Below are 15,660 nucleotides of genomic sequence, written 5' to 3'. Positions count from 1 at the left end.
AGGAGAGGGAATGGCTGTGGCTCCGCTGCCGGCATTCTGGCAGTCTGCATTCCGGCGTCGGGATTTCAACTGACGGGATCCCGACTACATTCCAACAAGACATATGCTTACTCAACGGTGATAAAGTCCTCATGGGTTATAGAGAAAGTTCCCAGCTTTATATATAGTGGTGTAGGGTTTATTTTCTAGAACGCTTAAAATATATTTGGATTTTCTGGATACATTTTTTTTCCCATAATTTGGAGCATCATTCCTAAAATCTCATAAATTTTATTTCAACATGACCCTGTCCTTCACCACACACCTTCTGGGAAGTTCTAACTCCATTACGCCTTTAGCAGAGATGTAACTGTAGAAGTAACACTTGGTGATTGTGTTTGTATGTATGATGCAATCCCCAAACACCAGCAGCTAATAATGTATGTCATTCTGGTTTCTTGTAGATGCATTTAGTCACTATATGGGACAGTACCGTATGCCTTACTGCTATCTTTGGCATGATTCTGTACTTGGATGTAAACATTCAATTTAAACTTGTTTTAGGCACAGTTCACAACATAGGAGATATCTGGAAAATCCCATTGACAGCAGAGGTTGGCTTGTTGTCTCGCAATGTCCAGATCGAGACTGATATATCCTGTTCTGGGAGAATTATGGTTGGACAATACACAAATGACCACGGACAAGGATATTTGGGTACAGTACTGTATATTATGTTTATATATAAATTCCCGTTTTATCAGGGGTATATTGGCCATAAGCCTTACCACTACTTTTCTCAGTAGGACAGAGGACTCTAGGGGCCAAGTGGAGGCAGCGGGTATATTGGCCATAAGCCTTACCACTACTTTTCTCAGTAGGACAGAGGACTCTTCGGGCCAAGTGGAGGCAGCGGGTATATTGGCCATAAGCCTCACTGCTACTTTTCTCAGTAGGACAGAGGACTCTTGGGGCCAAGTGGAGGCAGCTGGTATATTGTCCATAAGCCTTACCACTACTTTTCTCAGTAGAACAGAGGATTCTTGGGGCCAAGTGGTGGCAGCGGGTATATTGGCCATAAGCCTTACCACTACTTTTCTCAGTAGGACAGAGGACTCTTGGGGCCAAGTGGAGGCAGCGGGTATATTGGCCATAAGCCTTACCAATACTTTTCTCAGTAGGATAGTGGACTCTTGGGGCCAAGTGGTGGCAGCGTGACATTTTTTCTCATCAATTGTTTAAACTTTGCAGTGAAAGTGGGCAGGGAGGGTGGTCTGGCTGTCTGGTGGGTAGTGCCATCTGAATAAAGTGCTTTATTACGTCCCTGCCAGTCGTAGGGTCTAAGCATCTTAAAGCTACAGATCATGGCCCCTGCATCGTCTATGATAGCCTTTCCCCCTTACATGCCACAGTGGGATCAGCTTTACACACACTATGAATGGGCTGTCCAACAGTAACAACAAGAAGTAAATCCTATCAGCAACAGATAGGGGGAGTAACGGGCATAGTTAAAATAAACATAAGAATAAGGGGGTAGTTATGACAGGGTTCTATTAATGTAGATAATTAAGATGCATTTTCTAATGTGCTTACTGTATTGTACTGTGCTGACTGGGATGCTCTCTTTATTCAGTAGTGGTCACCAAGATATTCTCATTATACAACAGTCACTAGTATGCTCTCTGTACTGTATAGCAATTACTAGAATGCTCTCTCTATTGTATTGTGGTTACTGGAATGCTCTATGTATTGTACAGATGGAGCAGCACTCATCTAGTGCGGCTCCATCGCAGGCTTACACTCCCGACGGGACTAGGAGATCCGGCGCCTAGCCCCGCTACGGGAGTGCACAGAGACACTCCCATTAAAGTGCATGGGGCGAGTGCGTGTCCCGGACACGCGCGCGCCGCAGATGCGGGTGTGTCCAGGCACAGACGGAGTAACAATTATCGTGGCTCCATCTGTATATTTGTTATTAAAATGCTTTCTGTACTATATTGTGGTAACTAGTATACTTTCTGTATCGTTTCGTGATTGGTAGAATGCTCTCTATTGTATGGAAGTTACTCAAATGCTTTCCTTTGTTACGTTCCTGGTGCTCAGAACAAGAGAGATGTTGCGTAGTGAGTCCAGAGCACCAGAACGTGACGCTGAAATAAGGTGTGGTATGGAAATAGCCCCTAGCAGCCTACCTCCATTGTTTCACCCGTGTGGTCAGTTCACGCCTGCGTGACTATGGTTTCTTGGGCCCACGGCAGCCGCGTTTGAAGGGCGGATTAGGTCTGCCCAACTCCGATGCCCCCAGGTCTTAGAGTGAGACAAGGCGTGAACCGAGACAGGATAATAACAAGGGGACCTCTAACTAAAGCAAACAGAAGGCTAGGGGCTACTAACAACCCTAAAACTAAATATATGTGCGGCACGCCGCCAAAGGAAAAGAACAACAAAGGAAATGCTGTCCACATGCCGACACAATACTGTTGTGTACCGGCGGTGACAGCATATGCAGAACCCTCTGCAAAACACCAGTAACAAATATAACTAAGAATACAGCGGCCTAGGCCAACGGACGCGGCAAAGCCGCTACTCACGAAACTTGTACAAACGGACAGGAACCCCCAATGTAGCAGACACAGGCTCACAGAACCGGAGGACAGGCAGAATCCCAAATGACAGGCCGGTGGACACCAAGAAGCCAGATACTCGATCAGGCACAGACAAAGCCACAGGACTTCTGGACAGGAACGCTTCACGGCAGGACACTGAATCAGACACTGGATCAGACACTGGAACAGACACTGGAACAGACACTGGATCAAGGCTGGAAGCAGCAAAGCAAAATCTGCTAGACAGAAGCTCAGAAACTCAGGAACTGGCAGGAACTAGCTCAGAACTATCACCGGCGTCTGTGTATTGCACTGAGCCAGAATATAACAGAGAGCCCTAATTAATTATGTTGTGCAGCTGCCCTGCTGCACAACTGACAGGTGCAATTAACAGACAGGTGAGGCTGAACACATGGGAACAGGCTGCAATTACACAGACTCACCACCGGTAGCAAACAAGAGTCTTCTAAACCAGAGCAAAGGGAAATCCTGGCCTGCAAGAGAACTAACACATAAAATACATAAACGGAAAACAGGAATGAACCACTACCTGTGGTTCATAACAGTACCCTCTCCTTAAGGGTGGGCTCCGGACACCCCATGACACCCACGGGGAACAGAAACAGAAGTATAACATAAAATACATAACCAAAATGCAAAACAGGAATGAGCCACTGCCGTGGCTCATAACAGTACCCCCCCTTGAGGAGGGGTCAACGGACCCCAAAATTCAGGTTTTCCAAAACAAGGTATACATTAATAAACCTGACACTGGACAAACAGACTAAGACAAGAAACAGAAACAAGCTGTGACAACAGCTTGTAACAGTGCCCCCCTCCCCCCCCCCCTCGACGGTGGCCACTGGACACAAGACGGGGAAAAAAACTTTTTTTTTTTTACACAACAAGGCAAGAGTCAGCAATCATTTCTTTTTCTTCTTCTTTTTTTTACAAAGTTCTTGAGGTCTGACCAAGGTAATTCCCCAAACATTGTCTGAACTGATGGTACCTTCCAGCAAGGCTGGGTTCAAATCAGAGATTGGTTTCTTAACCTTGGGAGCTGAACTTTCAGGCAAAGTACTACTACTAGAAGAAGACAGAAAAGCACATTCTGCAGTCAAAACAACGGGCTGAGACTTTTGTGCCGAGTTTACAGTATACGGTGGACTCTCAGCAGATAAGACGGGTGACCTAGAGGAACCTGAATCAATTTCTTTGGAACCATATCTCTTAATAACTGCATCACTGAATGCTGGGGGATCCTGAAGAATGGGATCTTCAGTTTTCATTAAACTGGATGCCCACTCAAAAGGCTCCCCTCTAAAGGAATATATCAGATAGAGCACAAAGTTCTCTGAAGTGATGCCCAGAAATGGTCTAGACAACATATTGATGTTATAGTGTTTGTAAAGCGCCATAAATTGGACTAAGTCCCCATCAAAGATTATAGATGTTGAGATGTCAACAGAGTCAGGATCTGCTTCCTTCCCATCTGACTGACTGGAGTGCACTGCTAGGACCTGGTCACTACTGACCCTACTCGGGGCTGAGACTTTCTGAACCCCACCCGGGGCAGTGGCCCTCGGAACCCCACCCGGGGCAGTGGCCTTCGGGAACCCTGCTGGGGCAGTGGACTTCGGGAACCCCGCTGGGGTCAGCACCTCGGATTCTTTTACTGGGACCGGGCCGTCAACCTCCCTCTCTGGGACCGGGCCATCAGCCTCCCTCTCTGGGACCGGGCCATCAGCCTCCCTCTCTGGGACCAGGCCGTCAGCCTCCCTCTCTGGGACCGGGCCATCAGCCTCCCTCTCTGGGACCGGGTACCGCTCCAGGACTCTGGGCATCGGGTACCGCTCCAGGACTCTGGGCATCGGGTACCGCTCCAGGACTCTGGGCATCGGGTACCGCTCCAGGACTCTGGGCATCGGGTACCGCTCCAGGACTCTGGGCATCGGGTACCGCTCCAGGACCCTGAGCATCGGGCACCGCTGACCCTGAGCATCAGGCACCACTCCAGGACCCTGAGCATCAGGCACCACTCCAGGACCCTGAGCATCAGGCACCACTCCAGGACCCCGGGCATCGGGCACCGCTCCAGGGCATCGGGCACAGCTCCAGGACCCCGGGCATCGGGCACCGCTCCAGCGGTTTGCAACTCTGCTTCAACAAGAAAATCAAGAGAGGAGAGAAACATTCTCCTTTGGTTCCTGAATCTATAATGGGGCTCCCTAGCCCAAGGACCCCAATTATAGGACAGAGTGCTTTTTAGTGTGGGTTGTGTGACAAGTACCTCTGCCACAGTAGAGACAGGAGTAGGTCTTGTATCCTGACTCAACTTGGTAAAGAGGGCTGGACTTGTCGCCACACTTTGGCTTGCGCAACTCACAGGTCTGCAGATAGTGGCCTAAACCCCCACAATATAGGCATAAATTTTAGTTTCTGTGACGCAGACGCTCCTCTTCTGAGAGCCTGGGCCGCAGAAAACTTTTAAACTTTTTCTCTCCAACTGAACCTGAGGATTCTCTTGTCACCATATTGTGAGCAAGAGTCTCTTCAGAGATAGATGTACTCTCAACAACTTCTGGCAAGATAAGCAAAATTTTGGTCAGAAGATTTTGCAGTTGCTTTAAGGATTGCTGCAAAACTTCCAGCCGCTCAGGTTTCAAAGCACTGAAAGCAGAGTTCAGGGCTGAGAGAGATGCTTGCAGGGCTTGCATAGTAGGCATAGGAGGATTTCAAACTAGACAAGACAAGACTAGACACGATTCTAGACATGATTCTAAGACAAGATTCTAGACAAGATTCTTAGACAAGATTCTAGACACTGGACTGGGTTCTGCACACCAAATTCTAGACATGACTGGATTCTAAACACCGGACTGGATTCTGCACACTGAATTCTAGACAGGACTGGATTCTAAACACCGGACTGGATTCTGCACACTGAGTTCTAGACAGGACTGGATTCTAGACAGGACTGGATTCTAGACAAGACACTGGACCAAAAAAGAAAAAACTACTATTTAGCTTTGTTTCTTTTTTGTTGTATGGCCGGTGATAATGTTACGTTCCTGGTGCTCAGAACAAGAGAGATGTTGCGTAGTGAGTCCAGAGCACCAGAACGTGACGCTGAAATAAGGTGTGGTATGGAAATAGCCCCTAGCAGCCTACCTCCATTGTTTCACCCGTGTGGTCAGTTCACGCCTGCGTGACTATGGTTTCTTGGGCCCACGGCAGCCGCATTTGAAGGGCGGATTAGGTCTGCCCAACTCCGATGCCCCCAGGTCTTAGAGTGAGACAAGGCGTGAACCGAGACAGGATAATAACAAGGGGACCTCTAACTAAAGCAAACAGAAGGCTAGGGGCTACTAACAACCCTAAAACTAAATATATGTGCGGCACGCCGCCAAAGGAAAATGACAACAATGGAAATGCTGTCCACACACTGACACAATACTGTTGTGTACCGGCGGTGACAGCATATGCAGAACCCTCTGCAAAACACCAGTAACAAATATAACTAAGAATACAGCGGCCTAGGCCGACGGACGCGGCAAAGCCGCTACTCACGAAACTGGTACAAACGGACAGGAACCCCCAATGTAGCGGAAACAGGCTCACAGAACCGGAGGACAGGTAGAATCCCAAATGACAGACCGGTGGACACCAAAAAGCCAGATACTCGATCAGGCACAGACAAAGCCACAGGACTTCTGGACAGGAACGCTTCACGGCAGGACACTGAATCAGACACTGGATCAGACACTGGATCAGACACTGGATCAGACACTAGATCAGACACTGGAACAGACACTGGATCAAGGCTGGAAGCAGCAAGACAGAATCTGCTTGACAGAAGCTCAGAAACTCAGGAACTGACAGGAACTAGCTCAGAACTACCACCGGCGTCTGTGTATTGCACTGAGCCAGAATATAACAGAGAGCCCTAATTAATTATGTTGTGCAGCTGCCCTGCTGCACAACTGACAGGTGCAATTAACAGACAGGTGAGGCTGAACACATGGGAACAGGCTGCAATTACACAGACTCACCACCGGTAGCAAACAAGAGTCTTCTAAACCAGAGCAAAGGGAAATCCTGGCCTGCAAGAGAACTAAAACATAAAATACATAAAAGGAAAACAGGAATGAACCACTACCTGTGGTTCATAACAGTACCCTCTCCTTAAGGGTGGGCTCCGGACACCTCATGACACCCACGGGGAACAGAAACAGAAGTATAACATAAAATACATAACCAAAATGCAAAACAGGAATGAGCCACTGCCGTGGCTCATAACATCCTTATTGCTTGACGATAATTGGGATTCTCTTAATAATGTATAGGGGTCACTATGATGTCCTCTGTACTGTTTGATGGACTCAAGATTGCTTTTGCCCACTATGGTGTCTATTCAATTCTAGTCGGAACTGCCGTCTAGCCGGAAAGACAACAGTTTACGACTTTTTTAGGTCGAATCATGATTCAACCTATTCAATGGGGCTGCCGTTTTTCTGACTTGTCGGAAAACACATGGATCGGCGGATTAGCCGTGGATCCAGGTGGTTTGTCGGATATGCTGCCAAATTTGACAGGTTTTAGTCCTGTTTTCAAGAACAACAAAAAAGTCGGATTGGCATTGTCGGAAACGGCCAAAACCTGACGGATTTGGCCTCAAATTGAGTACATCTCTGGTTATAATTTTGTATAATTATTATTACAGGTTGAGTATCCCATATCCAAATATTCCAAAATACGGAATATTCCGAAATACGGACTTTTTTAAGTGAGAGTGAGATAGTGAAACCTTTGTTTTTTGATGGTTCAATGTACACAAACTTTGTTTAATACACAAAGTTATTAAGAATATTGTATTAAATGACCTTCAGGCTGTGTGTATAAGGTATATATGAAACATAAATGAATTGTGTGAATGCAGACACACTTTATTTAATGCACAAAGTTATAAAAAATATTGGCTAAAATTGCATTCAGGCTGTGTGTATGAGGTGTATATGAAACATAAATGCATTCTGTGCTTAGATTTAGGTCCCATCACCTTGATATCTCATTATGGTATGCAATTATTCCAAAATACGGAAAAATCCGATATCCAAAATACCTCTGGTCCCAAGCATTTTGGATAAGGGATACTCAACCTGTATTACAGGTTGAGTATCCCATATCCAAATATTCCGAAATACGGAATATTCTGAAATACGGACTGTTTTGAGTGAGAGTGAGATAGTGAAACCTTTGTTTTTTGATGGCTCAATGTACACAAACTTTGTTTAATACACAAAGTTATTAAACATATTGTATTAAATGACCTTCAGGCTGTGTGTATAAGGTGTATATGAAACATAAATGAATTATGTGACTGTACACACACTTTGTTTAATGCACAAAGTTATACAAAATATTGGGTAAATTGACCTTCAGGCTGTGTGTATAAGGTGTATATGTAACATAAATGCATTCTGTGCTTAGATTTAGGTCCCATCACCATGATATCTCATTATGGTATGCAATTATTCCAAAATACGGAAAAATCCGATATCCAAAATACCTCTGGTCCCAAGCATTTTGGATAAGGGATACTCAACCTGTATTATTTTTAGATAGTGAGGTCCCTGCACATGAGAAAACTTACAATGTAACAGGAAAACCTATAAAGAAAACTGTATTTCTAAGATCATCCAAACTGTGTCCCTAGCTGATTATTTCCAGTATGATTTTTGTTTTCTTTCATTTACAATTCATTGGTGTTAATGTTTATCCAGACATTTCGGAGACAGTGATTTTTAGATTGAACCCATATTTATGATGACAACGTAGCCTGTCACTTCACTGGTGACATCAGTAAGACACGGGGGGGGGGGGGGGGGGGGATGTAATAAGCCTGGAGAAGTGATAAAGCAGTGATAAGTGCAAGGTGATAACGCACCAGCCAGTCATTACGGATTTGAAAGATGACAGTTAGGAGCTGATTAGCTGGTGTCAGGGATTGTCATCTGACGTATATGTTAACAATAGCAAATGATGCACTGAAGTATACTCTGCCTTTTGAGACACCCTCTTATGCTTTTTGGGATACCCTCTTATTTAATTATAACTTTTTACTTTCCATAATACATGTTTTACTTTTAAATAAAGAGCTTCTGAGTCATTATTTCATGTGTCACATTTGTAAATTTTAATGCTTTAATTACACCCATTTCCCATTAGAATGTAAGCTTTTGTTAGCTGTTGTTACTGTACGTTATTATATAATTTTTCTATTTGTAATTATCTAATTGGATATACTGTATATATATTCTATTATATTATGTGCAGGTCTTTATCTGTAAGATCGTTCGCCTTGTACCTATGTGATAGGCGTGGCTATTAAATAATGAGACTACTTGTAAAAAACAATCCATACTGCGTGGGTTAAAAGTTAGTGCAGGAACATTGACTTGAACAATCTGAAAATGGTTTTGCAAGTGTCACCCCTCTCGTACGTTTGGCTGTCACATGACGTTCGAAGAAGTTGTGTTATTTCTGTGCATCGTAAAAATGCTTAGTTCAAATGTAGAACAACGTGCTAACTTCAAATTTTCAGTTAAATTGGACAAAACGCCCACCGAATCTTACCGTATGCTGACTATGGCTTACGGAGCAGATTGTATGTTATATGCACAAGTGTTTGAGTGGCACAAAAGGTTTAGTGACGGTTGTGAGGATATCAAAGATGATGACCGCTCCGGAAGGCCTTGCACATCACAAACAAATCAAAAGTGGGGAAAAAAATTAAAATAGTTTGAATTGACCGTCGACTCAGCATCCGAGTGATAGCAGTAGTGATAAACATGAACAAAGAAACTGTTAGGCAGGTTTTGCATCAAGATCTTAACATGACAAAAAATTGTGCTTAGATGGTTCTAAGGCTTCTTATTGCCGAGCAGAAAGAAAATCGAGAGCGGATTTAGACAGACATTTTGGAAAAAAATTAAGCAGGTTCGAAATTGTTTTAGATAAAGTTATCATGTGATGCAACATGGAGACAAACGTCAGTCCGTGCACTAGAAAACACCATCATCACCAAGAATGAAGAAAGCAAATCCAAATTCAAAGCCATGTTAATTGTTTTCTTTGATATCAAGGGTGTTACTTTGGCAGACTGGGTACCAGAAGGCGCAATAATAAGTCAACATTACTACAAAAATGTTCTAGAAACTTTGCGCGAAACAATCAGAAGAAAGAGGACAGAGATGTGGAAATATTGTTTCATTCTCCATGAGGACATTGCACCGGGCTGGTGCAACAGTTTTTGGCCGAGAAACAGATTGCAGTGCTAGAACACCCTCCATACTCTCCAGACCTAGCACTGTGTGACTTCTTTCTTTTCACTGATGTCAAATCTGTACTCAGTGGAACCCGTTTTGCATCCGTTACAGAGGTAAAGAAGAAAACAATGGAGCTGATGAGACAGCTGACAGATAATGAGCAACATCATGACTAGGGAGGCCAATCCCGGGATCGGCGGGATCCCGGGATTTGGGCCCAAAAATGCCGGGATTTGAATCCCGGGATTGGAGCATCCAATCCCGGGATTCACGGGATTATACTGCGCATGCGCGGCGGCGGGAGGGTGGGTGTGTAAGTAATAGTACTTACTCATTTAGGCGGGCAGCAGCCATGAACAAGTTGAACGCGCGCGGCACTTCAAATGTAGCGCCGGCCGCCAGTTAATCAGAGCTGGCGGACTGGCAGCCAATCAGGGAAGCTGCAGAGGCAGCCAATCAGGAGCGACTGCTGCGGCCGCTTCCCTGATTGGCTGCCGGTCCGCCAGCTCTGGTTGGCTGGCGGCCGGAGCTTCATTTGAAATGCCGCTGCGTTCAGTGTGTTAATGGTTGCCTTGCCGCCTGTCTAATAGTAAGTACTATTACTTACACACATGATCCTCTCTCCCTCCGTGCAGCCTTCCTCCCTCCCTGCTGCGACCTACACCCTCTGTCCTGAGTTCCGCACCGCTACCTACACCCTCCCTACCTCCCGCACCGCTACCTACACCCTCCCTACCTCCCGCACCACTACCTACACACTCCGTACCTCCCGCACCACTACCTACACACTCCCTACCTCCCGCACCGCTACCTACACACTCCCTACCTCCCGCACAGCTACCTACACCCTCCCTCCAGCGCTGCTCCCTACAATTTTCTCTAATCCCTACTGCAATCCCGGGAATCCCGGGATTGACCGTTTTTCAATGCCGAATCCCGGGATTGAAAAAACGGCCCGGGATTGGCCTCCCTAATCATGACTTTGACTAATGGAAACATTTATACGGTGTGTTGATGCAGAAGGGGGTACATAGAAGAGGGACTAGAGTTAAAATGTACTTATTATTATTATTAACAGTTTCTTATATGGCGCAGCATATTCCGTTGCGCTTTACAATTGGAAATAACAATGATATAACAAAACTGGGTAGTAACAGTCATTGTAAATTATAGCATCAGTCTTTTTATTTAATAGCCACACCTCATATTGTATGTTTTAGACTAGTGGTTCTCAACGTCAGCCATCACGTTTTCCCAACATGTCATGTTTTCAGGATTTCTGTTTGTAGCAAAAACTCACCTGGGCATGATTAAAGAGATCCACAACACATGACCTTACGGCTGTATATTTGGTGGTCCTGGCGTTGAGAACGACTGCATCTATACCATGCACAGCACTATGGAAACCTTGTGGTGTCATATAAATATAAAATTATAATTATAATAAAGATTGGTTTATGCATACTTAGATATTCACAAACTAGACTGCACAAATTATTAGGGGCCTATTTATTAACATTAGCCGGGTGACATGTTTGCCATGTGATTTCCCCGAATACTGTGATTGGCCCAGCTAAATTCTAGTAAAATTTTTATAAGATTTCAATATTCATACTGTATATTTATTTTTTATGTTAGTCTTTGCAGAGACCACATAGTGCAGACAGTAACTATTCCTCTCTCATTGCAGGATCTCTAGAACTTTTTAACGTTGAAATTTCCAACTTTGGATCACCCCAATTTTCAGCGATAACTTTTACAAACATAAGCCATGGTTCTTCTATATCATCTACCAGCATCCACCACAGCTGCGGAGGAGGCATCAGTGCAGTTAGCAGTGCAAGCATTTCATTGCATGATAATGTAATATATAACAGTGTCGGACATGGAATTCACCTGGACGGTGATAACCACACTCTCACCAATAACCTCATCATTTTATCAAGACAGCCAGATACCCAGTCGGAATGGGTGACGGGTATTAAGATAAATTTACTCGGTCGAGCCTCCTTATCTGGTAATGCAGTCGCAGGATCGGAACGTATTGCTTTTCATGTACGAGGTCAGGGTTGCGATTCAGAAGACCACCCTTGGCAGGGGAATGTGGCCCATTCAAGCCTTCACGGTCTTCATGTTTATTGGGATGACGGCTTTAAGAACTGTACAAAAATAGCTGGATTCCTGTCTTACAAGAACTATGACTATGGTCTGATTTTTCACTTGGAAAGTAGTGTCGTAGTAGAGAATGTGGCTCTCCTAGACAATGGCGTTGGTGTTTTGCCCATTGTCTCTCAACAATCCATCGATTCTTATAATTACCTGAGACAATACATTACTATCCGCAACTCACTGATCGTTGCAACGAGCCCTGCATTTGACTGCATAAGGGACAGAATCAAACCTTTGTCAGCCAATGTCACAATGAGAGACCGAGCCCCGGTCTCTCCTTTAAGAGGACGAGTCGGAATTCTCTGGCCTACATTTACAGCAAGACCCAGAACGTGGCCAGATTTTCCATGGCACATGTTATGTGATGGTGCTGTCTCTGGTATTATGAAACTACAAGGTCAGTTTACCTTTGCTAACATGGAGGTACTGTAAAACTTGGATGCAGATAAAGTGGATGAAGATAATGGCCCTCATTCCGAGTTGTTCGCTCGTTAGCTGATTTTAGCAGCATTGCACACGCTAGGCCGCAGCCCTCTGGGAGTGTATCTTAGCATAGCAGAATTGCGAACGCAAGATTAGCAGAATTGCGAATAGAAATTTCTTTGCAGTTTCTGAGTAGCTCGAGACTTACTCTGCCACTGCGATCAGTTCAGTCAGTTTCGTTCCTGGTTTGACGTCACAAACACACCCAGCGTTCGCCCAGACACTCCCCCGTTTCTCCAGCCACTCCCGCGTTTTTCCCAGAAACGGTAGCGTTTTTTCACACACACCCATAAAACAGCCAGTTTCCGCCCAGAAACACCCACTTCCTGTCAATCACATTACGATCACCAGAACGAAGAAATATCTTCATAAAGCCGTGAGTAAAATACCAAACTTATTAGCAAATTTACTTGGCGCAGACGCACTGCGTACATTGCGCATGCGCAGTTTGCGACTAATCGCTCCGTTGCGAAAAATTCTTACGAGCGAACAACTCGGAATGAGGGCCGATGTACCAGCCAATCAGCTCCTAACTGCCATGTCACAGGCTGTTTTTGAAAATTGACAAGAGCTGATTCGTTGGGACTTTATCTCCGGCCAAGGCCTCTTACTGTACTGGTTGATCACGTTTGGACAGCATTACCTCTTTAATTACTCCCTTCTCCATGTAGTGTTATGTTTTCTCCAGACCTTCCAAGATTCTTGCCATTACCTGAACTAAGTGGCTGTGCCTGACAGCTGGCAAATAAGAGATATAGGCCCTACACACATGCCAATATTCTGAAAGATATGAACGATCTCGTTCATAAATGAACGAGAACTCGTTCATATCTTTCAGTGTGGAGACTCCAGCGATGAACGATGCGCGGCCCCGCGCTCGTTCATCGCTGATCTCCCGTCGGCTGTGCATGCAGGCCAATATGGACGATCTCGTATCGGCCGTCGGGCACCTCGGCGGCGCATCGCCGAGTGTGTAGGGCCCCATACTGTAAGCAAAGTGGAGAAAAGTGAGAAGGAGATCCAATTTATCCAGACTAGAGTTGCATTGTCAATATGGTTCCTGATTGGCCAAAGCTAGTCCAGTCAGGAGCACTCTACATGCTCCATCTTATCAGCATACATTTCCAGGAGAATATCCCATCCTGGACAGCTCTCAGCCCTGCCTGGTGTCAATAACAGTGACCTGAGGGCTGTATTCTGTAACTGTAGGGGATAAGGAACAATTATATTTCCTTAGATTTATGTAAACATCTGTCCTTTCATGAGTGCATTAATTAAGACCCTAACAAAGTTCAAAATGGCAATATATATATATATATATATATAAACACACACACACACACACACACACACACACACACACACACACACACACACACACACACACACACACACACACACTCCATGGGTTCCACATATTTTAATCTTAAAGGACACCAAGGTAGGAAACATTTTATCAATGAGATTCCACTTGAAATTAGTTGAAGATATGAAGGAACATTTTCAGTTTCAGAGTTGTGTTCTTAGCAAAGTGAATACCTCCCGTCTCTTTTATTAGTTGTATAAACAGGTGACCCACCAACCTCTGTACCAGAACATCCTGGCAAAGTTGGGCATATGGAAAGTAGAGTTGTATTTGTCACGAACCGGTCTCTTACCTCTGCGGGTTCTGGGGTTCATCCGTTGCCAGTGCGGTTGCTCGCGGTGCTGTGCGCCCGTGTGGGGACACGGCGTGATCAATGGCACAGGTAATGCAGAGTCTGGGAACTGTGAGTGCGGGGACCAAATGGCCTAAGGCACTGCGGTGTGTCTGCTGTATAGGAGGTGGCCATGTTGGAGACCAAATAGCTAATACAGAGCACTTGTGAAAACACCTGTGGGCAGGTGTAAGCCAATCCCGTGCTTGTGCTGCCTTTAAGTAGGCTGGGATTATGTTACTCTGGGCCAGTGCTTTGTTGTATCAAAGCTGTGCTCTAGCTCTGAGCTCTCTCCGTGCATTCCTGTGTGATTCCCGTGGTCCAGATATCGCCTCCGTTCCCAGAGGTCCGTCTGCAGCCTTCACTGCTGAAAGATCCACCGGCTCTCTGCTGTGCTGTCAGTTAATTGCACTCCTATTGGAAATAGTTGGATTCCCAGTGTCCTGCATGAGGTTACCTTGTCAGTCTGCCTATCCTTCAAAGTCTGGAGGATTCTGTTTCTCTCAGCTGTTCGTTTGTTCAACTCTGCATTTAACCCATTCATCACCTTGTCTTCTACTACAGTTTCACAGTGATCTCCGGAACCCGCAAGTAACCCAATTCAGTACTTTTATTTGCTATGTTGTCATTACAAGGATAATTCATCACAGTCTCTCAGTTAACTCTCAAAGCTCCATTGCCAATTCTTACAGTTAATTCTCCATGTCTGCATTAACCAGTTAAACACAATCTGCAGTTCAGCATCAAAGCTTGTTTATATTTGCTATGTTGTCATAACAAGGATAATTCTTCAGTCTCTCAGTTAACTCTCAAAACTCCATTGCAAATCCTTACAGTTATCTCTTCATGTCTGCATTATCCAGTTAATAACATTCTGCAGTTCAGCATCAAAGCTTGTTTCTCTAACGTCCTAAGTGGATGCTGGGGACTCCGTCAGGACCATGGGGATTAGCGGCTCCGCAGGAGACAGGGCACAAAAATAAAGCTTTAGGATCAGGTGGTGTGCACTGGCTCCTCCCCCTATGACCCTCCTCCAAGCCTCAGTTAGGTTTTTGTGCCCGTCCGAGCAGGGTGCAATCTAGGTGGCTCTCCTAAAGAGCTGCTTAGAAAAAGTTTTTTAGGTTTTTTATTTTCAGTGAGTCCTGCTGGCAACAGGCTCACTGCATCGAGGGACTTAGGGGAGAGAATTTCAACTCACCTGCGTGCAGGATGGATTGGATTCTTAGGCTACTGGACACCATTAGCTCCAGAGGGAGTCGGAACACAGGTCTCACCCTGGGGTTCGTCCCGGAGCCGCGCCGCCGACCCCCCTTGCAGATGCCGAAGTTGAAGAGGTCCAGAGGTCCAGAAACAGGCGGCAGAAGACTTTCAGTCATCATAAGGTAGCGCACAGCACTG

The 15,660-nt window shown here is 45.3% G+C and overlaps 1 protein-coding gene across 1 annotated transcript in view; it reads left to right on the top strand.

Moving 5' to 3' along the window:
- PKHD1 (PKHD1 ciliary IPT domain containing fibrocystin/polyductin) overlaps nt 1-15,660 on the top strand; it is a 985,750-nt gene that overhangs the window by 723,605 nt on the left and 246,485 nt on the right. The window contains exons 57-58 of the mRNA XM_063919219.1: nt 544-696; nt 11,604-12,479. Of these exons, the coding sequence (XP_063775289.1) occupies nt 544-696; nt 11,604-12,479 (1,029 nt within the window). The remainder of the gene's footprint in view (nt 1-543; nt 697-11,603; nt 12,480-15,660) is intronic.

Source organism: Pseudophryne corroboree, chromosome 4 (assembly GCF_028390025.1).
Source record: "Pseudophryne corroboree isolate aPseCor3 chromosome 4, aPseCor3.hap2, whole genome shotgun sequence".
Lineage (NCBI taxonomy): Eukaryota > Metazoa > Chordata > Amphibia > Anura > Myobatrachidae > Pseudophryne > Pseudophryne corroboree.
Note: the sequence above shows the minus strand (reverse complement) of the source record. Positions and strands in the feature narration are given on the sequence as shown.